This window comes from Pleurodeles waltl, chromosome 9 (genome assembly GCF_031143425.1).
Source record: "Pleurodeles waltl isolate 20211129_DDA chromosome 9, aPleWal1.hap1.20221129, whole genome shotgun sequence".
Taxonomy (NCBI): Eukaryota; Metazoa; Chordata; class Amphibia; order Caudata; family Salamandridae; genus Pleurodeles; species Pleurodeles waltl.
Window position 1 is genome coordinate 424,476,926 of NC_090448.1, and position 27,841 is coordinate 424,504,766.

At 46.2% G+C, this 27,841-nt stretch overlaps 1 protein-coding gene across 2 annotated transcripts in view; it reads left to right on the forward strand.

The window, feature by feature from the left end:
* The window catches only part of AKT2 (AKT serine/threonine kinase 2), a 524,320-nt gene that overhangs the window by 131,553 nt on the left and 364,926 nt on the right, over window positions 1-27,841 (forward strand). For both annotated transcript variants that reach the window (XM_069207237.1, XM_069207238.1), the window contains one exon: window positions 19,871-19,991. In XM_069207237.1, coding sequence (XP_069063338.1) covers window positions 19,946-19,991 — 46 coding nt within the window. In that variant the 5' untranslated portion in view covers window positions 19,871-19,945. The remainder of the gene's footprint in view (window positions 1-19,870; window positions 19,992-27,841) is intronic.

The following is a 27,841-nucleotide window of genomic DNA, read 5'->3' on the forward strand; positions in this document are numbered from 1 at the left end:
CCAAATCCGCAAAGAATACAAGCATTTCACAATGTATAAGCACAAATACAGACAGGCCAACAGTACACTGTAAAACTCGTCATGAAAGTATTGGGCATGATGGCATCCTGTATTGCAATTGTTCCACATGCAAGACTAAACATGCAGCCCTTGCAAAAGTGCCTTGCACAGCAATGGTCACAGGCACACAGTCAACTTCAAGATCTAGTGTTGATAGACCGCCCAACATGCATGTCCTATCAGTGGTGGAACTCCATAAACCTAAACAAAGGGCAGCCATTTTAAGACCCCGTGCCTCAGACCATACTTACAACAGATGCATCAATTATTGGCTGGGGAGCTCACCTCAACAATCACAACATTAAAGGACAGTGGGAGACCAAACACAGTTAAACATAAATCACTTAAAGTTGTTAGCTGTATTCCTAATACTCAAAGCTTTTCAGCCTCTTCTCACTCGCAAGAATATCCTTATCAAATCAGACAATATGACAACAATGTAGTACCTAAACAAACAAGGAGGGACCCATTCATACCACCTCTCCCTCCTAGCCCAAAAAATTTGGAAATGGGCAATCCACAACAAGATTCACCTGGTAGCACAATACATTCCAGGGATATACAACCAATTGTCGTATGTTCTCAGCAGAAATCGTCAACAAACACACGAGTGGGAGATTCACCCTCAAGTATTTCAACGATGCTTTCAACAGTGGGGAACACCACACATAGGTCTGTTCGCCACCAGCAAAAACACAAAATGCCAAAACTTTGCATCCAGATACCCACATCCCCTATCAAATGGCAATGCTCTATGGATCAATTGTTCAGGGATATTTGCTTACGCTTTTCCCTTTCTCCCACTCATTCCATTTCTAGTCAACAAACTGTGTCAAAACACACTCAGACTGATACTCATAGCGCCAACGTGGGTAATCAACTGTGGTACACAACACTATTAGACTTGTCAGTAGTACCACATATCAAACTCCCAAACAGACCAGATCTATTGACACAAAACAAAGGGCAGATCAGGCATCCAAATCCCAGCACACTCAATCTAGCTATTTGGCTCCTGACGTCATAGAATTTGGGTATCTACAGCTACCAACTGAATGTATGAAAATAATTAAGCAAGCAAGAAAACCCACTATCAGGCAGTGCTGTGCCAACAAATGGGAAATATTTGTGTATTACTGTCAATCTAAACAAATGACTCCTCTTTCAGCATCAATACAAGATATTGGATGCTATTTGCTTCATTTGCAAAAATCTAATTTAGCTTTCTCTTTCATAAAAAATACATCTCACTGCAATTTCTGCATATTTGCAAAATATACAGCACAGCTCTTTATTTAGAGTTCCTGTTATCAAAGCCTTCATGGAAGGGTTAAAACACATCATCCCACCTAGAACGCCTCCAGTGCCTTTGTGGACTCTAAACATAGTGCTCACGCGACTTATGGGTCCACCATTTGAACCGATGCACTCATGTTAAATACAGTTCTTAACATGGAAAGTAGCTTTCCTAGTCGCAATTACTTCATTGCGAAGAGTTTGTGAAATTCAAGCTTTCACAATTCAAGAACCACTCATACAAGTACATAAGCATAAAGTCGTACTACAAACTAACCCTACATTTCTTCCAAAAGTAGTATCACCTTTTCATATCAATCAAACAGTGGCACTACCAGTCTTCTTCTCACAAGCCAGATTCTGTGTCAGAGAGAGCCCTGCATACATTAGATATTAAAAGAGCCCTAATGTATTACATATATAGAACAAAATCATTCAGAAAAACGAAACAATTATTTGTGGCCTTCCAGAAACCTCATACTGGGAATCCCATTTCAAAACAAAGTTTAGCAAGATGGATAGTAAAATGCATTCAAATATGTAACCTTAAAGCTAAAAGACAACATTTAGTTGCACCTAAAGCACATTCCACAAGGCAAAAAGGGGCTACAATGGCCTTCTTAGGAAATATACCAGTGGCAGAAATATGTAAAGCAGCTACTAGGTCAACACCATATACATTTACTAAACATTATTGTGTAGATGTGTTAGCAGCGCAGCAAGCCACAGTAGGTCAAGCTGTACTAAGAACATTATTTCAAACAACTTCAACTCCTGCAGGCTAACCACCGCTTTTATGGGAGGAACAACTGCTTTTTAATCTACGCACAGCATGTGTATCTGCAGCTACACATGCCATCGAACGGAAAATGTCATTTACCCAGTGTACATCGGTTCGTGGCATGTTCCGCTGCAGATTCACATTCACCCTCCCACCTCCCTGGAAGCCTGTAGCCGTTTAAGTTAAACAAACAAACACTTGTACATATGTATGTATGTATGTATATATATGTGTGTGTGTGTGTGTGTATATATATATATATATATATGTGGCCATTTGCATGGACATCTCTTTTCTTTATACTCTATCACTCCTACCTTACTCTCTGCAGAAAAACAATCTAACATGGAGTTGATGCCCATGCACAATGGAGCAGAAGAGAAGTCACCACTCGGTCCTGTGACTCAAACACTTCTTCGAAGAAAAACAACTTGTGACTAACACCCCCCTCTGCCCCAATACAGTCAACCCTTTCGACTGTGTTTGGCGTGGGGTTGACTACAGACCCTGGCATGTGTAGAACCTCCGGCGCCCAACCCCTGTGTACATCCAACCCTATGCCATGCTACCACCCCCCCCCCCCCAAACTCCCCAGCCAAAGCGCTGCCTGAGGGCAGGGGAAGATATGTCCTGCTCCTGCCAGTGTGGGAGAAGCCATATGTTTTCCCTGCCCACACTTTCGCGGGCTGAGAAGCTACTGTGTCAGTGGTGGACTCTACAGTGATTGAGATCTCCACCCATAGGCCTAGAGGGTCAGCGTATTGCTATCCAGGCCCTTTTAAAAAAATGAAATTTTTTTTATTATTTTTTTTATAGTACTTTGGAATAAGTCCCGAATCCTAAGGTGACTGCTGCCACATTCTTATTGATGAGGTGGCAGCCAGTCAGATCTCAACATGAGATCTGTCAGGTCTGTGGAGTCCCTGCGGTGTGTTATATGCAAAGTTTTGCAGCCCTAATTACTCAAAAAGAAAAGTACTGAAGTAATTTACACCAAATAAAAAAAAGAACACTCTTTCTGGACCAAGATCTCGTTTTTTTTTCAAATTGGATGTAAATCCATTTAGGCGTGTTGGTTGTGTTGGGGTGTAAAGTTCCTATGAAAAGATGAATGGGGGAAAACGCGTTTTGGCACCCCTTCCTTTTTCTCTGCCCCCACTTGATAGAACATTCCGAAACTTTTCAGAATGGAGCTGAGATGTAAGAACATTTTTTGGATAACTTTATGGAGATTTGTCAAATGGCAGAAAAATTAAAAGCAAACCAAAAAAAAATGATTTTCCTTCGGAAACGCGATGCTGACTATAAACTACTTTGTGGCGACAACCACTGGGTAATGTGTTTGTATATAATGGCGTGGGATCTCCCCCAACCCCCCCACCCCCATCAGTAACATTTTACAAACAAGAATTGACAAAGCTAAAAGTCTTTGCAGTTAACGCTGTATCCATTGCTTTGCCTGTGCTTGTTTTTAGCTGCAGATATTGCCAGAATACATCCGACATGGAACATAGCATTAAGATATAACCTGAATGCTGCCATCTGTTGACTCCTAGGAAAGCTGTTTTGCTTAAATCTCGGACGGCCGGTGGCTCATTCGGTCAGGTGATTCAGATTAATTTTTCTCTAAATGTTTGTTCTGTGCCGCTCCTGTTTTTCTGGGCCCCTGCCTTTGATCTGAGCGTTTGCAGCCCGAGCTGTTTATCTCGAGAGATAGCAGCCCACAGTCCAGGGAGATAAGGCAGGCGGCACCGAAAATAGACGCAACATTCATTCTGATTAATTACGTTTACAGGTAACGGGATCGCATAATATTTTCTAGAGGCGTGTGGGGTACTTTCACGTGTATATATGTGTCTTGCAAAAAAAGTGAGAGGTTTTCTGTTTCGACATAGGAACGTTTCTAGGTTTAGTGGGGATGACGTGGTATTGCGATTCTTGTCTGCATCAGGTGTAGGTGTCTTCATCGACCCACATGTGTTGCACAATTTTGATTATCGTGCAGGTCCGTGGAATGACCTTGCTATATTTTTTTGAAGGGCTACGGAAAGACAGAAGTTTATAGACCGGTTGCTAGAAGGTGTCCGGTCACCCTTTAATAGTTAAATATACCCATGTAATCGAGGGAGGACTGAATGGTTCAGTTGCATGCGTATGTGTCAGCCTGTAACCTGGGTGAAATAAAAAAAAACTCTACCATTGGAGTTGTTTAATATAGCTACGAACAATTTACCAACTATTATTGATGTTGTTTAGTGTACATGACTATGTAACAGTTGACATTATGGTATGCAGCATATATTTAATTTTTCTTCTAAAATACCCATGTACCTGGAAAAAGCTTTCTGGCACAGGTTCTCAAAAATAGACATAGGCACAGAACTCAGGGTTCGGTTCATAGCCAGATTGTCAGCGTTGTGGAATAGGCCAGATGGTGGTCTCAAGCTTAAGAGAAATCCAAATCTAGACACTTGAAGTCTGAATGCACCACCTATGAAGCAAGTTATTTTAATTGCAGGCATTCGTTATGATGATCAGATTTTCAGAGAACGAGGCAAAGGTTTCCAATGGGTGCACATCTCTCAGAATGATAGCCCAAAATACAGAGCCTAGATTCATCAGACATTCTTGGATCACACACTGAGCATTAAGGCCCTTATGTAAAAGCGTATTTTTCCATAGACCTAGAATGTGTAAAACCTTAAGATAATAACAGGCCGTAAATTTGATAAGTTGGTGAGCCTAAGAAAATTAACTCATACCAGAGGGTTGAGTTGCTGTGGCTCTGCTTGAACATGGCGCAGCTCCATTCAGCACGCACTGCAGTTGAACCAAGATAGGGGCCATTGCTATCAGGTATAACTACATCTGCCACTGTACAGCACCAAGATGGTGAAAAGTAAGGTAACGTTCACTGAAGAATAGCCACGACATTTAGCCTTACTATTTTTGCTCAGAATCTGTTTTTCAACATTTTTTATTCTTATAACACTTTTTGCATCATTAAGAAAGAAGCGTTGCTTAATGTACGCGTTATCTGCAATGCAATCATTAAAAAAAAAAAAAAAAATGCACCAAAAAAACAATGCACATGTGAGAATTAAAACAGGTAAGTAAAGGGGAAATCCCTTATATCTCAGCATAATGTCAATGAAGAGATGGTGAAATCCTACGAGGAGGACCGAGTACTTCGCTCCAGTACCTTGGTACATCTGATTTGAATGTGCAAGAAGATATCAAACAAGGGTGTAACAAACAAGGGGAAGGTGAGAACCGGGAAAGGTCTCCAGTATGTCTACATCAGTGGAAGTTGTAGGGTAAAATGGGCACCTAAAACAATGTTATCTTATAAGTGCAGGTGGTCGCCACAAGGAAAGGAGACAATTGCCTCTATTCAGAGTCAATCATATGAAGGACTCGAACCCTGGGTGGCTGAAAGCACAAGTATTCTAGACTGGACATGTAATCAATAAGAGGTGTCCACAAGCGCAGGAACTTTTTGTCTGTGAAGGGCAATTTATGTGTCATATGCTCCATGGCCTTGGGGATCCCAAAGCTGTGTGAACCAGGATGCTATCAGAGGGGTGGAGGGGGACTTCGAGGCTTGGGCTATGAGCTGTTTGGCCGCTCCAGTAATGTGGCTTATGAGGTAGCAGTCTGTGTGGGTAATTTCTACCAGTAGTGTGGGGGCGTTTCCCCAGTATCATTGTGTGATAGTCTGCTGGTACGGGATAGCCCAAAATGCCCTTGATCTAGCTTAAGATCACTTTCTAAAAAATGGTGAGAGGGGGACATGCACACCAGATATGGTAGAAGTCAACCTCCTGGGTCCCACAGCACCAGCACAAGGTAGAGGCCGTAGGGTACAGCGTGTAAGCAAGTTTAATTCCACTGAAGCATGATACTGTGCCCTGTTGGGGACAGCTTCTGTGAATACCTGGGATGTCCCTCCATAACTGTTCCCACTGTTTCTGTGTAATACCAGGGATGTTGTTTGGAACCCATTTCCAGTGATATGGGTGAAAAGGCACGAGGCATCACCGATGGAGAACCTCGTATGTCTTTGACACCAGGCCGTGGTGCCTTCTGTAGGAAAGTATCCTCTTACTGGCATGGTTATCCTCACTTTTTGCCTGCTAGCAATATGCTTATACTGTTTCCACTGGGATAGTGCTACCCAGGACTGCAGTGATTGTGCTCTCTCCCTCTAAATTTGGTTGCCTAAGACTTTGTACCCCCCGCAATTGGCATATTGCTGCCCCCTTATAAGCCCCTAGTATATGGTACTTGGGTACCCAGGGCATTGGGGCACCCAGGGGTTCCCCTTGGGCTGCAGCATGTATCGTGCCACCCATGGGGATCCATGCAAAATGTGTCTGCAGGCCTGCCATTGCAGCCTGCGTGAAAAGGTGCATGCACCTGTTTTCACTACTGGTCACTGCACTAGGTCTCTGTAGGTTACCCCTATGGTAGGCCCTCCTAGTCCAGAGGGCAGGGTGCAGATCCCTGTGTGTGAGGGTGTTGCTGCATGAGCAGAGGTGACCCCGTGAACTCCAGTTCCATTATAGTGGACTTCGTGAGTGTGGGGAAGCCATTTTACCAGTGTACTGGACACAGTACACGGGTAAAATGGCTTATCCGCACTCTATGTGTGTCCAGCTACATAATGGTAACTCCGAACCTGGGCATGTTTAGTATCAAACATGTTGGAATCATACTCCAGTACTGTTGCCAGTATTGGTTGTACGATTCCATGTACTCAGGGGGCTACCTTGAGGACCCCCCATTATTGCTCCTACCAGTCTTCTAGGGTTTTCCAGGCAACCTGTACTATTGCCACGCCTCAGACAGGTTTCTGCTCTCCTGCTGCTTTACCAGCTCAAGCAGTGGAAGGCAGAACAAAGGATTTCCTGTGGGAGAGGGAGGCAACACCCTCTCCCTTGGAAATAGGTGTTACAAGGCTTGGCAGGGGTAGCCTCCCCAAGCCACCGGTTTGCTTTGACTGACATGTTTGGTGCCTTCTTTGCATAAACCAGTTTGCACCAGCCCAGGGACTCCCGGTCCCTGCTCTGGCGTGCAACTGGATGGTGGAAAGGGGAGTGACCACTCCCCTGTCCATCACTACCCCAGGGGTGATGCCCAGAGCTCCTCCAGATGGCCGCTTGATCTTGCCTTTTTGAATCCAGGTGGGCAGAGGCTCCTGGGAGCATCTGAGTGGCCAGGTCAGGCAGTTGACGTCACAGATCTTTCCTGATAGGTGGTCACCTTGCTAGTTGACCAATCCCCCTTTTAGGGCTCTTTAGGGACTCCCTTGCGGGCGGGTCCCCAGATTTGTCATGTAAGACTCCACCAGGACTCCTCTGCATCATTTACTTCGACTTCTGGCCACTGGAACTTCAACTGGACTCTTCAGGAACCGACAAGACTGCAACTCTGGCGACGATTTCACTTTGCAGCATTGTTTCTCTGGCTTCTTCCAGCAACTGCTATATTTCTCCGGCTGTGCACCCTCTGGGGTCGACAAGACTTCAGCCTGCAGCAAGAAGAAATCTCCCTTGGAGTGAAGGAGTCCCTCCCCTGCATCTGCAGGCACCTACAGCAACTACGTTTGGCTGTGTGGATCTGCTTCCTCTGGAACTGCGTAGATCCTGCATCACATGTGGTGGTCTGGAGTGGTCCCTGGGGTCCTAACTGCCAGCTATCCAACATGGGAGACGGTGTACCTTCGCCTCTCCTTGCGGGACAGTATCCCTGTGCACTGCGACTCTTGCAGCTTTCAAGGCTTGTTGTCTCCTGCTCCTAGGGATCTTCAGGTTCCGAGTAGCACCGGCCCCCAGCACTTCTTCCTGCCAAGCACAGCCTTCTCTCTGCTGCTTCAGTGACGTGGGACTCCTCTTCATATGTGCTGACTAGTACTCACTGTGACTTACTGTGCTGCTGCCAGTGGGTTGCTTGTGGGGCTGCGACTGCTTCTGTTGGTTCGCTTGACTGCTGAGGATCACTCCAGACTCCCCTCCAAGGGTCGAGTCCCCTGGGCCTTGCTGGTCATCCTCAGCCTCACAACTCTTCTTTTGCTCCTCTTGCATTTGCCAAGGCTTGTTGGTGGTTCTCCTATACCACTGACCATCTGCAACCCGACAACCGATGTGGGACACCATCTGCACCGCTCCAAAACTCTTCTTCAATTCCTGGGCTCCACAGCTGGTCTTATTCCTCCCCCATCGACTTGGTTCATCCACAGAAGGGTGGGTAGTAGCTTCTGCCCCCACTTGGCACTCCATCGTGGACTGGACTCTGTCCCCTTCTTTTCGCGGGTCCTCTTCTTTCAGAATCAACAGTTGGCTTCTTCCAGGCTGGTCCTGTTCTTGCACAATACTTTTTCTAAGTCCTTGGGAAGACCAGGTACTTACCTCTGCTTTCCTGGTCGCTGGAGTCAATCAGGTACTCACCTCCTGGGGCTCCTAGTTCTTCTAGCTCCCCTCTAACTCCACATCCTTCGGTCAGGACTGTATCTCGCATTTCACTTTATTAATAAATGGCCCTTACTACTTTAAGTATTGCCAATGCTTGTTTTTTTTCCTATGCTAATTTCTGATCTGATTGCTTTTGTGTATATATCTAGTGTGTACTTACCTCCAGTTGGAGGGACTGCCTATAAGTAATCTAGTGTTACCATAATAAAGTACCTTTATTTTTGTAAAACTGTGTTTCATGTGTGATAAGTTGCTGTGTGGCTATAGTGGTATGGTATAAGCTTTACATGTCTCCTAGATAGGTCTCGGCTGCTCATCCACAGCTACCTCTAGATAGCCCTGGCTTACTAGACACTGCGGACACCTCACTAATGGGCCTGGACCTGGTATAAGGTGCCAACACCATAGGTGTCCACCATACACCGGGCCAGCTCCTTACACAGTCCCACCCAGCCCCCCCAGGAGTGGAGTCATTGCTACAAGGTCAAAAAGGCCTCCTGTTTATCTGATTGCCCATCCGGGATCCTCTGTCCTAGCTTTGTTTTTTGTCCTCATTCACCTCAGACTCCAGTTCTTCTCCGACCTGTGTTTCGCACCCTCTCACTTGCAGAGCAGATCTTGACCAGAGAGGCTGCATCTATCTCAGTTTACCCCGATTGGGGAGCCGCGTTACCATTGCAACTAAGAGCAGAAACAAGTTATAATCATTGGATAGAATACAGACTCCTAGCTTTATTGCCATTTTACCCTATATGTTATGGTGTCTTCCCATCCACCCCACCAAAGGCAACCAAAATGTTCTCCCCTGAGAAACACCACCAGTCATATACATGCATGAGGTGTAAAGGAGTGCGTCAAGCCATTCTGCGTGCAGAGGGGGTGTTTGTCCTTCCCATTTTTGACATATTTCCCTTCTAGCTAAAAGTGTAGAATAGAAAATGTTTCTTCTTATCCCTGCTCAACTTTTCAGACCCTTCCATTATCTCAAAAATAATTAGAGATGCTTACCTTGATATCTACCCCCAACATACTTGAAACAATCTTAGCCACTTCTTCCCAAAATGGGCGTATTGCTGTACACTTCATAAACATGTGGATAGCCGTTGTATTCTGTAGACCACACTTTCCACATTTTCGTGAATCTGTATGGTGACAGGTAAGCTCTGTGAATGGGGGAAAAAGATGATTTCTTCTTAATGGAGCGGGTTTGAGTATAGCAAATAAAGTGTGCATCGATACTTGCCACAGATCTTGTAGCGGCTCCCTCAGCAAGGATCGTCCCCAGAGATCATCTGCCAACTTGAAGTCTCCGTCTAGCATGTCTAAAATTTCCCAATACGAATTGAACACATCCTTGGCACCTGGGGGGGTCCCTTCAATAGTTTCTCCTCCAGATGATTCATTGATACCAGATTCAGTTATTCAATTGGATTGTCTGACCAGCCTTTCATCTGAACGTACGTTAATCTAGACGGTCTTTTCCCATCACCCCCACACTGTTTCCTTGTTTAGCTCGTCCCAGGGGAGTCCTCAACCATCTCTGAAGAGACCTCCCCAATGTTCCATACTTGCCCCTCCTGATTGGCATAGCCAGCTTATCTTCAGGGCACTCCGGGGTACCTGGAGAGTCACAAATGAGGGCCCAATGGCCATAATAATCTGCCTTCATTGCTCGCCTTATGCTATACCAAACCTTTGCCATATCTCGAAGTGCTTTCAGTTTTAACTTTTTAAACATTTTTAGATCTCCTAATTTAAATAAGAAATATTTTGGAGCCCCTTTATACACCTCCTAACATGGCCTTAAACATACACCTGATCTCTGAGTACTCTGCAGAGGTAAAGAGCATCCTGCAAATCAGCAAGGCCCCCCTTCTCTCGTTCCGCCTGCGCAGCTTTTTCCTGGAAATCCTAGAGCCCTTATACACTCATATAAACAAGTTTATGGCTTGTTGAATCTTCTGTACGTACGATTTGTTCATTTGTAATGGGATACTATTATAAATGAAATTTAACTTGGGCCGGGTCACCATTTTCACTAGCTGATTCTCCCAAGTATCGTCAGAGGGGGATGTCCCCACCCCTGCATTAACTTACGGCAGCCTACCAGAACTTTCTTTAAATTCACCACCGGAATCTGCTCAATATCCAGCACAATCTTGAGACCCAAATATCTAATTTCATCTTTATTTTGAAGGTTATCCCTCCTCTGATTCCAGACCATAATGTCTGTTTTCCCTTCATTAACACGATATCCTGACACTTGGCCAAATTTTGTTACTATACCCAAAACTGCGGGAAACACTGTCAGCAGATCGAATGAGTAACCCACAACAGAAAAGGGAGATTAAAGGATCCTGTCTAATCCACCTGGCAAGGGGTTCAATGTAAAGATTACACAATAAAAGGGACAAAGAGCATTCTTGCCTAGTACCTCTAGCTATCTTAAAAGAGGAAGTAAGATTCCCATTCACCAATACCCTTGCAGATGGGGCTTGATAGCTTGACCAGCCGCCCTACAAAATTTTCCACCTAGGTTGTGGTGCTTAAGGATTGAACTCAACTCTGTCCTGAGTTTAATGATGTGCTACCTTGTGTGTTGTTGATGTAGCCTACATGCCAGGAGGGTGCCCACCTTGTCACCCCGAGTAATAAATTTGCTTAAGTGCTGAGAGGGAGCGCTCCGCTTTAATAATTCTGGGTGCCTGGAGCAGACCCCGCCACATGGCCAGTTGACGCTTTGCGCTTCTACTAAGGTGCTGCTTATCGGAGCATTCTAGAGTAAAGCTCTTCCTCTGTGAGTTTTTTGCCTCCAGCAGGAGAGCCCTCCAGGCCTTGGCTATGGTGATGGTACCTCACTTGGTGGCTCTAAACCCATCCCAAAGGGCGTGGGGGGAAATATCAGGGAGGCAGTTGAGCCTGAACTGTTCGGTAATAGTGTCTTGTATTGCCAATCTGTCTACTGTGTCTCGGAGGAGAGGCGTAAACACTGAGGGGCATGGGCTCTCCCGGCATGTGGAGTCCAATAGAGCTCTGTGTGCGTGGTCTGAAACTGAGATAGTGGAAATTCACGCAGAAGTTAAGATTTGCAGGAAGGAAGAGTTGACATAGTCAATGCGAGAATAAGAGTTGTGCATGTGTGAGTAGAAGGAATAATCCTTCGTGTCCGGGTTTAGATATTGTCAGGGATCGACCAGGCCTGTGTCAGAAAATTCCTTCTTAAACAGCTTGGACGTGGCTCCCTTGCCTTGCGCATGTGCTGTATTCCCATCCAGTTCTGGGTCCCAGACCAAGTTGGTAGCCTCCAACAATAATGTCACCCGTGAACGATCTCAGTTGTCCTGCGAGTGTCTGTCATATGAATTTGTCCTGCGCTTGGTTTAGAGTGTAGAGGTTGAGGAACGTTAGCATGCCTTTGCCGCTGTCAACCGTCAATGTAAGGAAACGCCCACAAAAGTCTCTGGTGGTGGTAGTAGCCTTTGTGTAGAAATCCCTTTTATAGAGAATGGTGACTCCCAAAGTCTTATTCTGTATAAGCCCAGTGTTGTTGAGGGTATTTGGGGTGTGCCATGCGGTTATAGTTGGATTTAAGTATGTGTGTTTCCTGCAAGAAGATTACATCCGGGTCCTACTGTAGAAGACAGCTCTAGATCGGGCACCGTTTGCTGGGGGAGTTAATCCTGCAAACGGGTAGGGATTATAACTTCAAGGTGTGTGGGTGTGGGTGTGGGTGTGGGTGTGGGTGTGGGTGTGTGTGTGTGTGTGTGTGTGTGTGTGTGTGGTTTAAAGGGTACTGCCCATACTAAAAAGGGGTGCATACTTGTCAGAGGTGGTTGTATGAGAAAAGGGCCCTTACTCATGCTTACCTTTGGGTGGGGACCTAGCAGGTTAGATAGAGGTGTAACACATGTGATGGGAGAATAAAAGGGGCCCACAGGGCCCAACCAGATAAACCACTCCAATAAGAGTCATGGGGGATAACCTGACCCTATAGAGGTGATGCCCTCAATGGAGATAAAGCCCAGTGCAGGGGGTAAAGTGGGGGGCTGAAGGCAGCGCTGGCATGCACACACCCTAGAGCTGTAGTAGGTGAAAACACAAATAATATCACACAGATCTTGAGAGTCCAAATCCTGGGTTGTGTGCTGTGCTTAGGATACGAATGGGATGCAAGTCAGCGTGAGCTGGCATCAGTCCCAGGCCACAGCCCAAGATACGTTCATCAGTTCTCATCTGCCGAGGATTGTGAGGGTTCTTTCAGCTTCTGGAGGTGTGTGATAATGTCTGCTTCCTTTGTGTCGGAGGACTGGGCAGGCGTGTGATTGCGATTGCCACCGTGTTGATGGACCTTGTGGTGTTTGGATTGCCAAGCATCAGGGTGTGAGGAAGAGGGAGGCGAGGCATCTCTGCTTGGGGGGTTCCCCCGATAGGACCAAGATCGTGTTGGCTTCTGCTAAGTAGCATGCCATGCGTTGTTTTCAGTTCCATGTGAACAGCAGGCCGAAGGGGTGGGTCCATTGGTATTCTGTACCCTGAGCCCGCAAATGCTCAGTCACTCGCTTAAAGTCCCTCCTCTTCTTCTGAGTCAAGGGAGAAAGGTCTTAATAGACCTGAACTATGTGCCCATGGAATACCAAGCCTGCTTTGCCCTTCACAGCTTTGGGCACTGCCTCCTTGTCCTGGAAGTAGTGGACCCTGGTAAGGATATCAGGGGGCACAACAGGCCTTACAGTACAGATGTCACTCTCTGCGCTCTGTTGAGGACAAGGGGTTCCCACTCTCTAGCACCCCTAATGGACCTCAAGAGGTCCCTGGTAAAAGACATAATATCTTCCCCCTCCATGCCATGTGAAATGCTTCTGATGCGCAGGTTACTGCGGCGTCTCCTGTTCTCCAAGTCTTCCTGCTTAATCTGGAGCTCAATATGTTGTTCTTCCAATGCGTTGATTTGTCGCCATAGCTCTTCCTGGTCTTCTGCTCAGGATTCCACTGTGCGTTCCGTATCATCTGTTCTTTCTCCTACTGTTTTCACTCCTTACAGATGTCATTGAGGCAGCTCTTAAAGTCCATTTTTAAGGAGCCAATCTCCTGATGGATGTCTGCGAAGAACTTCTCTATATAATCCTGTGTGATGGGGAGAGCAGGAGGGGCCTTAGAGGCCTGTCCAGAGGGCTCCCCTTTATCACTCATGTCTGCCACTGGAGTTTTGGCCTAGAGGGAGACCACCGAGCTGTCTTTAGCAGAATTGCCCCTGGGCATAGTAAGCAAGGTGGAAGCCTAGTGCATTCCAGGGGTGCTAATCACAAGAGGGAGGGGGGGTTGGGGTGGGGGGGGGCTGGCTATTTCACATATGAAATAAACTGTAGAATCTTTAAGTGGTGCCTGCCTACTGTGGTGGGCTAGGGCAGCGGGGTCATCAGGGTAAACAGGTTGTTGACTGGCCCCCAAGGCCGCAGGCGGGTAGTTAGCACCAAAGCATGTAGTCAGAGCGTAGACCCCACCGTCCATGATAGGGCATCCTAGCTAGGAGTTCAGCCTGCTGGTGCACGGTTTGCAGAAGTGTTCGTGTCCCCAGAGCCTGCTCGTGTGAAGAGCTCCAATGTCTCACAGGTGACTCACCAACACGTAGAAGGCAGCCTGAGCAGTTATCAGAGTTTAAAGAGGTTTAGTAGCAGTCTCCAAGTACGCTGCTCCTTTCATTGATCGAGGAGATTCAGCTTCACCAAAAGAAACCCTTTGAGGTCCAACTCAACAATGTCCGATTGGGGTGGGTGGGAATGGGTTAGGCCCCTTACCTGTTGCACCTCAGCTGTGAATGTCCCCCTGGTCAGGCTCAGAGGACACCTGGTAGGCGTGCTGGGAGCCCCACTGTATAGGTGAGGGGGTCCTAGGCAGGCGAAGGAGCGGAGTGTTAACTCCGGCAAGGGTAGTGACGAGATCCAATGCCTTCAGTCCCCCAGAAGTGACCAGAAGGGGGCAGTTAGTTGGTCCCGAGGGGTGTCTCAAGTCATAATGTTAATTTTGGTGGGGGTTGGGGGGGGACTGTATGAGGACTGTACCTGCCGGGGCTGTTAGTCTTCCTAGGCACGCCACAAGCCTCATGTGGCTACTGGATCGTTGCCGATGACATGATGTAGAGTTGGGGAGCGGGGCGAGCTCGTGATCTCCGGGGGATGGGAGGCCTCAACTAACTTCAGGCATCTGCATATCTTCCTATCCTCCCTCTGGGCAGGCTGCCACAATTACAAGATGGAGCGGATAGGTTGCAAGAGGCTGGAGACTTTAGCTGCTCTGCGTTCGTTAGGCCTCTATGGGAGGATGTCCTCTGAGCCCAGCAAAACATTATCCCAAGCTGGGACTGCGCTGGCTTAGCTGTGTGCAGTTTCAGGCCAGTGGCCGTGCTTCTTGGCGTTAGGGTCGACCGGATCAGAGGTAGGATGATCTGCGTCCTACTCCATTCTCGACCAAGCCACACTCCCCGATACCTAGCCTTCTAAATTTCAGTTCTTATCAGCAATCCAGGTTTTTTTTTTTTGTTTTAACCACCTGGTTCAGAGGCATGGAAACCGGTCCAATTCCTCTGGCGAGAGGTTGGGGGACAAGCCTATGTCCATGATTAGTATACCTTTGTGCCATTTTATACGAGCAACTGTTAAGGGTGGGTCGCATACTACAACCAAGAAGCAATGAACAAACTCTTGTTTGCATTTATTACATGTGTGGGATATTGGATAGATTATGTTATCAATGTTTGAAGAGCACATGACTCACCCAGGAGAGTATCCTTGTGCTTTTAAGCATAGATGGGGCAGACTGGGCTCGCGCCTCATTAAAGAGCGATGTCTAAAGCTTCTTGTGTGCGGAACTCAAGTACTGATGAGGAGGCTCTTATGCGAAGGGACAGGTCATTCCAGACTTTGGGGTGAGGTAAGAGAAAGCTTGGCCACTGGATCTTGCACTGCATATGCAGGGTATCTGTATGTGAGCAGGAGTCAGACAGATCGAAGATATCTGGAAGTTGATGCAGGTTTTGAGATAGGCATGACCCAGGTTGTGTAGTGCTTTAAGAGTGTGAGCCAGTGATAGTCTTTGAGGTGCATGGCGATGTGTGTGGAGGTGAACCCTGAGTATGTCTGGTAGCTACGTTTACAGTCTTCTGATCAGTTTGCTGGTACTAACATAGAGGACGATAAGGGCTTGGGTGAGGATTCTACAAGTGTTGAGCAAGAGCTACTTGAAGAATTTCTTGAGGATTTCGAAGGTGTTGAAGCAAGAGGTGATGACTGACTGACTTGACTACCCATTGTCAGGTGTCCACAACCTTTCCCAGGCTTTTTGCTTGGTAGGTCGGTCAGGGTAAGATCCTTTGGCCATAAGGTGGTGTTCCATAGTGGGGTGTCACTGCAGAAAAGTACCACTTTTTGTCTGTGCTGACTTTCAGATAATTGGTCTTCATGCTTCTGGCTCATTTGGACATGCAGGAGGTGAAGTTGGTCCCAGGTGCTGGGTAGTTTTTTATGAGAGGTATAGAGTGTCCTGGATATTGTCAGCATAGGAGATGTTGATTGCGTGGGTTTACGTGGGTTTGGATGATGTTGGCAAGCGGGTCCATGTAGACATAAAACAGTGTGGGGCTAAGCAATAATCCTTGGGATACCCCCACAGATTATGTTGGTGGCAAACAAGGAGTTGGGAGCTAGGTTAACTGACCAGGTACACTTGTGAAGGAGAAAATCCAGATGAGCGCGGATCCTTGGAGGCTTGCTTGGTGGATGTGTCTGATAAGGACGGCGTCAGACTGTTGAAGGCAGTGGATAAATTGAGTACGATGAGGGCTCTGGTGTCTCCTCTGTCCATGATCAGTTGCATTTAGTCTGTGGCACTGATGATTGTGGTCTTGATGTCCTGGTTGGGCCTGAATCCCATTTGAATGGGGTGAGAAGCTGGTTGTCGTTTAAGTGGTCGGCTAGGCAGTTTACTGTTTAACCTATCTAATGTAAGGAAAATGGATGAACGTCTGTTAACATAGTTGCCTTACAAATAAGACCTAGTTGACTAACGAGTAAATGTTTAGTGTTCATGCTTAAGAAATGGAGCAGAGTTTGTTGATATTAGGTGTACGTAAAGAGTTACAATGTAAATATATGTGATATTGACCGCTTCTCTAATGTTTGAAAGGATGAATGACATTATAGTGCGGGTGCCCTAATGTTTTAGGTACATGTATGGGATATTAAGCATTTTAATAACATCCCTCTTCTTTTCGTATGTGCATGCATATTTACATTGTTTGCCTCTCCGCATCCGATTTGGGATTTAAACTTGTCATCAGTTGGGTGCCTGAAATCTGGACTGTCTCCAGTTTCTCTTCAGTTTCCTTCGGAGACTGCCTCCAGTACTTGGCCAAATACTTTAGGTGAGACTTTACCGGGGTTTTACCCTCTTTTAACACAATGTATCATTTTGTAGTGCTTATACCTCTCCCTATAGTGTGCAACATTCTACCTCGTCATGCACTTGTAAATAAAAGGAAACCCATTTGTTCCAGATGGATTTCAATGTTTTTACTTTCTGTTTCTGAGTACACTGAACTGGGCTTCGTCACTCCAGTTCTCTGCAGCCTGTGGATCTCGAAGGCAGGTAGGCAGGCCATATGACAAACATGTCCACTGTCCTTAGCAACCAGAATGGGCTCTTAGTAGAAGCCGCTTCCCGTGTTTCAAAGAACCTTCTCTTTAGTCTTTGACTTCACTAACCCTGAAAGTTAAACAATTAAGGCTTACTTCCTGTAGCGTATGTGGGATAGAGTTTTGTGGAGCGTGTATCTCTCAATAAACCTATTCATCCATTGTTAACTTCTGACTAAAAGATATGCTTTGTGTTTATATTAAGATATGCGTCTAAGATGTAAGAGGTTTTATAGTTCCCATTACTATTGAATACATGTTCATGGGAAATGTGATCATGAACCTTCACATGAGAATAGCAAAGCGCAGCATGTGCTTTTCAGAATTATCAATTCGTTCGCCAACTCATTCAGTATTCTGGTGTTTCTGTCGGCTTTCCTCGAAGTACTCATCAGAACTGGCTGCTCAGCAGCTCCTAAGACGACATGTAATAATGTATTCTATATTCCATTACCACACAGGAGTGCAGCGGTTGCAACTCACGGACCTCAGCGGATCATCGCAATAGCAGAACAGCGTCTGCACACAGCAGTGCAGGCCTTCAGCGCGTCACTCTGGGGCCAGGTTCAGCCAAACAACAATGGGGTTGCACGCTGTAGCCATTTAGGCTGCCCACCCCTCTGGGCAGAGTCCTCCTCCCTGCAGTGATCTGAACACGTGGGCTCCGGTACGGGCTCGGCCAGACTGACTCTACTCACCGGGCCTTGTACTTCTTATTCTTCATTTGCGGAATTAAAAAAAGGCATCAGTATTTTGTCATGGGGCTGTGGTCCTTCGATACCCAAGGCTGCGACTGCGGTCAGTGAAAAGACAAGTCAGCTTTCCCCATCAGAGGCTGCTTAGGCCCTGGCAGCCCACAGTGCATTTCCGGTCTCGAACCTTGCTGTGGTGAACTGCCATAGGTGACCACTCTGATGGACATGTCATACTGTGGCTGTGCTGGCCTTGCACGGAAACCATTCTCCTTGTACAGAGGAGGTGCCCATTTTCGCCCCCCATTCTGGTACCGACGAGCGGTGCTTGGCCTCCGGCGCCGAAATGTTGATGGACATTTTTTAACTGTGTTGTGACCTATTTACATTCCTGTGCACATCGGACATTTATTGACCCGAGATGAATCATGCTTCCATCAGCAAGGAATGTTCTCCTTTCAGCCGTATTGAGTCGTCGAACCTTGTGTAATTTGACTTTATTGTGCACCTGTCTTCACCGTGTTATCAGTGCGCCCATTCACCACCCCTGACCTTCATCTCTTTCACTGAGTTTTCATATTACATTTGTAGCCGTTTTTCTGGTGAAATGTATAAACCATTTCTTTATCCCAGTGTTTCTGTGTTTGCTTCAAACTACTAATCAATAACCAACGACCATTTATGTATCCTGATAATGAATGAATAAAACCCAGGGGAACCATTGTTGCCATAAAACAGCCTTTAATTCTGCATTATTCTGCCAGAGGCTGAGGTGTATCTAATAATTAACTTTGAAGAATAAAGTTTGTTGCTCACGAGACCTATTAATACTGGGATGACTTTGCCATTTTCTCAACGATAAAGCCACTTACTTTGACAAAACTTGCTCATCATTTATACACGGAGAATTCCGTGCATTTTTTTCTTATTGAACTGGTGTCCGATTTTGCATGTGGTGTGATTTTGTCTTCTGTGTTTTTAAATCACGGGGAATATTTCAGGATTATTTAGAACCTTTTTTCGAGTCACACTTTGTGCCCGAGCAGTTGGAGCAGTGGACTTTCTGCTGTGGGTTTTGTTCGCTTATATAGAATAATAAATTGTGTGCTGCAGTGCTTAGTATACATGCAAAAGCATAATGAAAACCTATGTATGTTCAGTTTGTGTGTCAGAATGTGACGGGCTAACACAGAGATGGTGCATGGTGCACACCCTGATGTATGGCCTAGTTGCTCAACACCAATAATCTTTACGTACCCTCCAAGTGTAATCATAACATCAAAGCAATATGTAATGTGAAACAAAATCTAAGCTTTTCTATCTTTACCTGGACCCTTGGCAACCATTTTTCGTGCATAATCCTTTGTTATTTTATGTCTGTTCTAGAGTAGGCTTCAGCTGTTTTACTAGCGTCTTGTTTTACTAATACCCTAATAACAATACATACAAATATACATACAGGGGCTTTAAAGTCCGCTCGCTTCGTTCATTGGCTCATTCAAATCTTATTTACATTTTGTTTTGAACTACCACAACGTTCAGCATGGGCAGTGGCCCAGCCCCCTAACTCACTGGCTTCATGCACTGAGGGATGTGCGCAGCTACTTGAAAATGAGTGCTCTCTAGTACCAGGGCTGGGGTGTCTCGGCTGCTTGACCACTCCTTTATATATCTTATATTTTTGCTGTTTTTCGCCGTATTGCAGTTCGTTACAATAGTTAAATATATAATTTTCCAACCATACACCTCCTGGTTTTGTCCATGCTTGTTATATAGCGCTTCACATGGAATGAAAGCTTCCAGGGCAAATGTATAATCACAATATTGATTTAAATGTTATTCTTAAAAGACTAAACTAGGATTCTGTGTTTTTCCTTTCAGACATTACTTCCTAGCTTTCTGAGAGGAGCATATTTGTGGACCTAGCCATCGGAGCTGGGACACTTTACTTTCACCATGAATGAGGTGTCGGTTGTAAAGGAAGGCTGGCTGCAAAAGCGAGGTAAGGAGGTGATCTCTTTCTTATGAAGAGCAGGGGGTTAGCAGTCTGAGTTGCAGTGTGTAGAGCCTGTTCAGGAGAATCTTGTTTGCAATGCCCCGAGCAGATAATTTTAGCCATTTACTGAGGTACTGCTGGCTGGAAAATACCAAAAGCATGAGCAGGCATCCCATGGCGGGCACATTCCACCGTGGCTCATCCTGGACATGAAACACAAAGATGCCACTTGACCCTTTGACCTCGTACATTCCCAAGATTCCTAACTTACACACAGTGGAGGATCGAGCAAGAATCCTTGTAACCACTGCAGCGAATGCTTTACTCCTCGAACTTTGCACACCTGAAAAAAAGAGCAGACCTCGTGCAGCAGTTAGAATACTCTGCTTGTGTTAATTAACCCGGACATTGAAATTACAATATTTGCAGTAAATGTCTGCCTATTTAGTGGTTTATCCTTGTTTTTTTTGCGATCCAAAATGGACCTAAACTATTTGTGCATAGGTGTTGAATGTCTTGCCTGTGGGAAATTTCCGTGTGTCTGTTATTTTGTTTCTTTGAGCTATGGATGCCATGCCTGTCGCTGGAGAGCTCTGCAGTTCTGGGACAAATCCCTTGGTGCAGGGCTTCACATCCAGGGCAGGCTGTTGACCGAGATGTTTTTCATGCTGAGCATGAAAGACCGAGAGTTCTGCCTCATCGGATCTTATGAAGCACTGCATACAACCAGTGCCCGTTGGCAGTAAGTGCACATAGGGATGTGCAGCCTCCTTGTAAGGGTGTCATTGCTGCAACCTTTGCAGTTAATGTGATAATGGAGGGGGGGGGGGGGGGGTGCTGTGCAGCGGAAAGCGCGGGAGGCTCATGACGACTCTTGTTTGAGACCGAGTGTAGGTGACATTTGCAGTGGAATGCTTTGATTTTTCCACACGGGCCCTTCAGCTATTCTATCGTACAGTGTTGTCATGATTTGACACAGTCAGGGTCTTGTTGTAAATCAGGAGGCAGCACGATAAACTTATTTGCGGTCCTGGGGAAAGACATTAACACTTTGATCTTGGGTATACTCCTTTCTCTTCATGGTGCAGCCTTCACGTCAGTACTTGCAGCAAATGGGCCTTGTTCTTCAGATAACTTCTGGCAAGAGTTCACCTCATACAAAAGTATACCTTATTTTTTTCCTTTGATGTGAGCCGCATCTGGCTTGCTTTCCTCAGTTGTTAAGTCTGTTCCTGACCATGAGGAAAGAAACAAAGTTTGCTGCCCCATGGTTGGTCCTTGACTTTGCGGTTGCGGATAGTGCTCTGCCAAAATCAAAAGTGAAATTATTTTCTTGGCTGACAGGGCCAGCTTATTGTTTCAAATGGTGGCACTTGATATCAACTCCTTCATAACTGGTGCAACACTTAACATTTTGGTTGGGAGCAGGGGACAAATAAGCCGACGCACACCTTGTTTAGTACATTTCAGATCTCAAAAATACCTACACTGCCTCTGGGTCCATAGTGATGACGGGCATCTTATTATTCTACCAGGGACTATATATCTCTAACAGACAGTTCTTCATCCAGAGCTGACAACAGAATGTAGGGTGTGTGGGCTATTTATTCATGTGACAGAACATTGTCTTTACAGTCAGTAAATATAGTAACTGGCATGTCCAGAGTCGTCTCTGTAACCAAAGAACCGCATATTTACATCTTAATAACATAGAAATATATTGCAGTGAACATAGGATTCGACCAGTAGAAATACACATCGGTAATGGAAGTTTCAGCAGTGGCGACCCTTGTTATTTACATTATAGAAGGGATACTGTAGGAAAGTACCCTCTTTCTTGGCATGGTTACCTCATTTTCTGCCTGTTGTCGGTGTGTTTGACTGTATTCACTGGGATCCTGCTAACCAGGACCCCAGTGATTATGCTCTCTCCCTTCTTACTTGGTTTCTGGACCCTTTTTCACCCCACATTTGGCATACTGGTGCCCCCATGTAAGTCCCTAGTACATGGTACCTAGGTTCCCAGGGCACTGGGGTACCAGGGGATCCAGCATGTATTATGCCACCCATAGGGAGCCAATGCAAAGTATTCTGCAGGCCTGCCATTGCAGCCTACGTGAAAGGCTGCATGTACCCTTTCACTACCAGGTCACTGGCCAGTTGACTATAAGTCACCACTGTGGCAAGCCCTCCTAGCCCAGGGTGTAGGGTACAACTACCCCACACTAGCAGATGTGCCCCCACAAACTCCAGTGCCATTTCCATGGACTTCGTGAGTGTGGGGATGCCATATTATGTGTGTTCTGGACACAGGTCACTCACTACCCATGTCCAGCTACATAATGGTAACTCCGAACCTAGGCATGTTTGGTGTCAAACATGTCGGAATCATAACCCAATATGGTTGCCGGCATAGGAAGTATGATTCCATGCACTCTGGGGGCTCCATAGAGGACCCTAATAACTGCTCCTACCAGTCTTCCAGGGTTTTCCAGGCATCCCAAGTTGCTGCAACCCCTCAGACAGGTTTCTGCCCTCCTGCTGCATGAACAGCTCAAGCCCAGGAAGGCAGAACAAAGGATAAACCAGTCTACACAGGTTCAGGGACCTCCTGTCCCTGCTCTGGCACGAAACTGGACAATGGAAAGGGGAGTGACCAATCCCCTTTCCAACACCACCACAGCGGTGGTGCCCTGAGCTCCTCCAGTGGGTCCCTGGGTGCTGCCGTCTTAAATCCAAGGTTGGTAGTGACCTCTGGGAGGCTCTGAGTGGCCAGGCCAGGCAGGTGAAGTCAGAGCCCCCTCCTGATAGGTGGTCACCTGGCTAGGTGACCAATCCCCCTTTCAGGGCTATTTAGAGTCTCTCTTTTGGGTGGGTCCTCAGATTTGGCTTGCAAGATTCCAGCAGGACTCCTCTGCAACCTCCACTTTGAAATCTAGCCACTGGAACCGCAGCTGAACCCTCCAGGAACCGACAATTTGCATCCACAAAGAAGACTCTTCTTGCAACATTGTTTCCATGGCTTCCTCCAGCTTCTGCAACATTTCCCCAGCTGTGCATCCCCTGAGGGTGGCTCGTCTTCAGTCTGCACGAGAAGGAATCTTTCTTGGAGTGAAGGAGTCACTCCCCTGCATCCGCAGGCACCTACTGCAACATCGACCGGCTGCGTGGATCTTCTCACATCATGAGCTGCGTGGATCCTGCATCACGGTGGTGATGGAGTAGTCCTCTTGGTCCTCTCTGCCAGCTGTCCAACTTTGGTGGAGGTAAGCCCTTGCCTTCCCATGCAGGACCGTACCCCCTTGCACCGTGCCTCTTGGAGCTGCCAAGGCTTGTTTTCATCTCCTCCAAGGGAACTCAAGGCTATGTACAGCTCCAGTCCCCAGCACTCCTTCCTGCGATGCACAGCCCTCTGCCTGGTTATCCTGCGGTGTGGGATCTGTTTCTGTAGTGCTGTGTGGGCTCCTTCTGCGACTTCTGTGTTCCCGTCCTGTGGGAGCTGCCTCTGCTCCTGTGGGTCCTCTGTGACTCGTCCTCCTGGGCCTTGCTGGTCCCCAGCAGCACAATTAACTGCAAGTTTGCCTTTACCAAGGCTTGTTGGTGGGATTACTGCACGAACACCCGTCTGCAAACGTCATTCCAGAGTGGTGCATCTTCTGCATTCCTCAGGAACTCTTCTCTAGCTCCAGGGCTGCAATGCTGGCCTGTTCTTCCTCTCCATCGACCAACTCTTGCATGTACAGCCGGGTGGGTATTAGCTCCTACTCCTCCTGGACTCCACTGACACTTTTGGACTTGGTCCCCTCTCTCCACAAACCTTCCTCTCCAGGAATCCCCTGCTGGTTTCTTGCAGTTCTGTCTGGGTGTCTTCTTTTCTTCTTTTCCTTCCGTTTGGGGAAATTCCAGTGATTTACTCCTGCTTTCCTGTTTGGGTGAGAGGGGTGGGGGGGACTGTTACCTCTGTGGATTTATAGTACTCCCAGCCCCCTCTACGCATTCCACGTACCTAAGTGGGGGTCCCGTGTTTGCATTCCATGTTTTTAGTATATGGTTTGGGCTTTCCCTAGGGACACTATTGGTTATTTACATCTGCACTGTTTTCAAATGTTTTTTATGCCCATTACTGTTTACTATTTTTTTTTTTTTATAATTAGTGTATTACTTACCTCCTATTGCAGGGTTGTCCTTCTAGTATTTTGTGGTATTGTGTGACCAAAAATAAAGTACCTTTATTTTTGTATAACTGAGCGTTTTCTTTCATGTGTGTAAGTGCTGTATGACTACATTGGTTTTGCATGTCTCCTAGATAAGCCTTGGCTGCTCATCCACAGCTACCTCTAGAGAGCCTGGCTTCTAGACACTGCCTGCACTTCACTACTAGGGGATACCTGGACCTGGTAGAAGGTGTAAGTCCCTTAGGTACCCACCGCACACCAGGCCAGCTTCCAACAGCTACCATAACTGATTGATGGCTTTCAGTGTACTTTGTGCAGTTTTAGTATTTTAACAATAACATTATTAGCAGATTGCAATCATCTAGAAATTCAGTAATCACAATGTATGAATGATGCAGCCTGTAAGGAAATAACACAATTCTCTAACAGTAAAAGCAAATGTATCAAGGTGCACAATTAATAGTTATGGTACAAAGATGTATTGCTTTGTCTCTCAGTTTAGGGTTTTGGTTTGTTGGTATTTAGAAACCTGGACACCTCAAAAACCTGGACATCTCCTCACCCTAAGGTGCTGTCAACAGAGCTAACACAGGGCCAGAGGTTCCACATCCAGGGTCAGCAGATATTGGTACTGCATGGGGCAGACCTGGGTCTGACCTTTTAGGGTAAGTTGATATTTTATGGGCCAGTCGAAAGCGACTAAGAATCATACAAGACTTATTAGAGCTTCTGGACCTCGCTAGCATGCACAACACATTGCTGGACCTCTGCCTGCAAGGGATGGTCAGAAAAACCATATATGTACCTCAGGGACTCTACTCCTGCGTCAAGGCCACTGCAGGTGGAAGGTGTTTAAGTGGCTCTTGGGTTAGTGATTTGGGGGAGTATCCTACTAAGGAGAATACACTAAAATCTTTATTAGAGGGCGGTAATGTCCTCACCAGACAATGACACCATTTAGCTCACCAATGCTTGTAGATGGATCTTGAGCCATCCTTCTCCACTGAGGGATACAGACTGCTTCTTGATATGTCTGTCTTTGAGCTCGTATAGCAGGCTTAACTTCAGCTTGGTGCCTGTCCCTGGCAGTAGGGCAGCAAACCACCTGTAGTCCGTACTGGTAGATCTTCAGAGTTTAAAGAGCCAACCCATCTGGTGTAGCAGATTTCCCTCCTCAGAGGTGACGCTGGATAGAGTAAGTCACAACATTTCTCAGAATGCATGGTGAGGTTTGATTTTCTACATTACGTCCGGCAAGATGCTTTTCCCAGGGGCCTGCTTTGATGGATTGCCTTCAGACATGCCTTTGGGAGAAAGGAACAACAGAGGAAGCACTAGATGATCTTTCTCTGTTATCTGTAGTCTGTAGCCATTCAGTATCTTAAATTCACCTTCTTCAAAAAGTGATCACCTAAAACTAACCATAATGACAGGTGAGACAAATGTGGATATGATTATTTTCCTATCCGCAGTTGCCAGTGCAACACAGATCGTCAAACAATAAAGTAAAATTAAAAAACCCACCTGTTCCTTTTACTCCACTCTGACTCATCCCAAACCCTTCTGTCTACTATGGATTCTCAAACATTCTTTACGGAGACTTTACTCTTTTCTATCAGTGCATCCCATTAACAGGCATATATTTTGACTGCTCTCAGTAGCATTGCATCTTCCCTTTACTCATCCATTTCAATTAATCTGTTGCTATTCAAAATACTAAAGTATATGCACTATTACTTACCTCTGCCCTTGGGTTCCGGAGTATTGTGCAACTCACCACAAGGCAAATCAATGCCTTGTCCAGGGGTAATAAGCTCTGTGTAAATCCAATATATAATTACATATAATTTCATCAAAGATGTCACTCAATTAAAAAAAAAAAAACACAAAGTGGCCCTGTTTTTTTTTTTAATGGGCACAACTGGATTTACATTAGGAAGCCTTTGGGTATCACTTTTGGGCGCCGGTGCTGCACTCCAAAACTTCATAAATGCTGCTACCAACCAGGACTCAGTAAAGAGATTCAAAGAGATACCCTTCAGGGTTTGGCCTCTCGCCTGTCCTATGATACCCCTTGAATGCCCGCAGAGAGCTTTAGATTAATAATTTAAGGGTGTGAAAAAATATAAAAGCTAATCAAACTCTGCCAAAAATGTAAAACAATGCAGAATCCTTGGGACAAAAGGAAGACTGGTGGGCTGAGACCGCGGTGCAGTTAGAGGCCTTTATCCCTACAAACCAGATACAATACAGGTGCTCCGGATGGAGAGTTCAAGAAACTTGACACCTTGCCTCACAAAGTTTTCACTCTGACAGCTTGACTCTACAGAAAAATACCACCTTCCTTTTAGGCCACTATGTCTGCCTTTTAGGGACTGGCAAAACTAGCAATTGTCAGCCTGCCAGAGCACACAAAAAGGCCGTTATCTGACCGTCTGAATTATGTTGTGGCTGTGCCCAAATAGGTCCTAAAATGTGACTTTGACTCTGCAGACACATTTACTTGGGAGTATTGGTACAGCTGCCATGCTGTGTTGACACACTTTGATGTGTTCTACTGGTGTTTAGAGGAATGTCCCAGGCTATACGTATGGACATGCCCTTTGATGGAGAACTGCTGCCTGGAAAGAAAGACTGCCTCTCCCTCAAAGCTCCTCAGCGTCTAGAAAGCTTAAGTTACTGTGGTAATGGATGCTTTCTTGGTGGACTGCGATGCTCACCTGGCAACTTGTTGGAACGTGGCCTTTGCTCTATGTTGGAGCAGCACCTGCACATAACTCTTTTAAGATGTGAGTCATCCCTCACGTTGATGGCCTCTTCTGATAGGGACTTTTAGACGCAAATTCCTCACCTTTTGAGTATTTCTCAGGCATCAGACTGGATTCCGAAACTTTCGAGTTACCCCATCTCACCGGAAGGTGGCACAGTGAGGCTCTACACTGACTCTCTGTAAGGGGTTTGAAGAGCGTACAAAGGTGCCACTCCCTCGTGCTGAAGTCAGTTCCTTTCTTTCTGTGCATCTAGCCATGGATCCAGAACTTCCCTCATCTCTCAGGGAATGCTTTTTGTCAGCTATTTCTCCTAATTTTCGATTGTGTGCAGGTGATGTCTCCATGTCCTCGAGATGACAGGTTTCAAGCCACAAACAGATGTCTGTGACAGATCCCTAAGAGGTTAACTTGTTCAGTAGTTTCGGGCCATGACTGCTTGTCGAGTAATCTGAATGCCTTCAGGAAACACAAGGCAAAACTTTACATCGTCAAGCACAAGAAGAAGCAGATCTAGAACTGCTCCCAGTCCTGCTCCAAGTCAAAAGATTGGTCCTGGTACCATTCTTGGAGTCATCAGAGGCAATCTTGAAGGTGGTCTTCATCTCGCTGCAAATCTTTAGGTGAGCCTAAGATGGTGAAACAGAGTTCTACTCCTTTGCCCAGTTCCCACTCCCTTGATGAAGTGCGTAGGTGACACCAATTTTCCCATTCCCAAAGATGGCTGACTTTGGAGCATTTTTGCAGGTGGTTCCAGCACAACCCAGTTTCTGGGGCTTTTACCATGACGCACCAACTGGAAGACTTTCCCTCTGCGATTCTCCAGCTCTTTACAGACTCCCTTTGCCATGCCTTCGGGCTCCACGGAGAAGAGAGTACTATCACCTGGGTTACTACCGGCGGGATTGCCCTC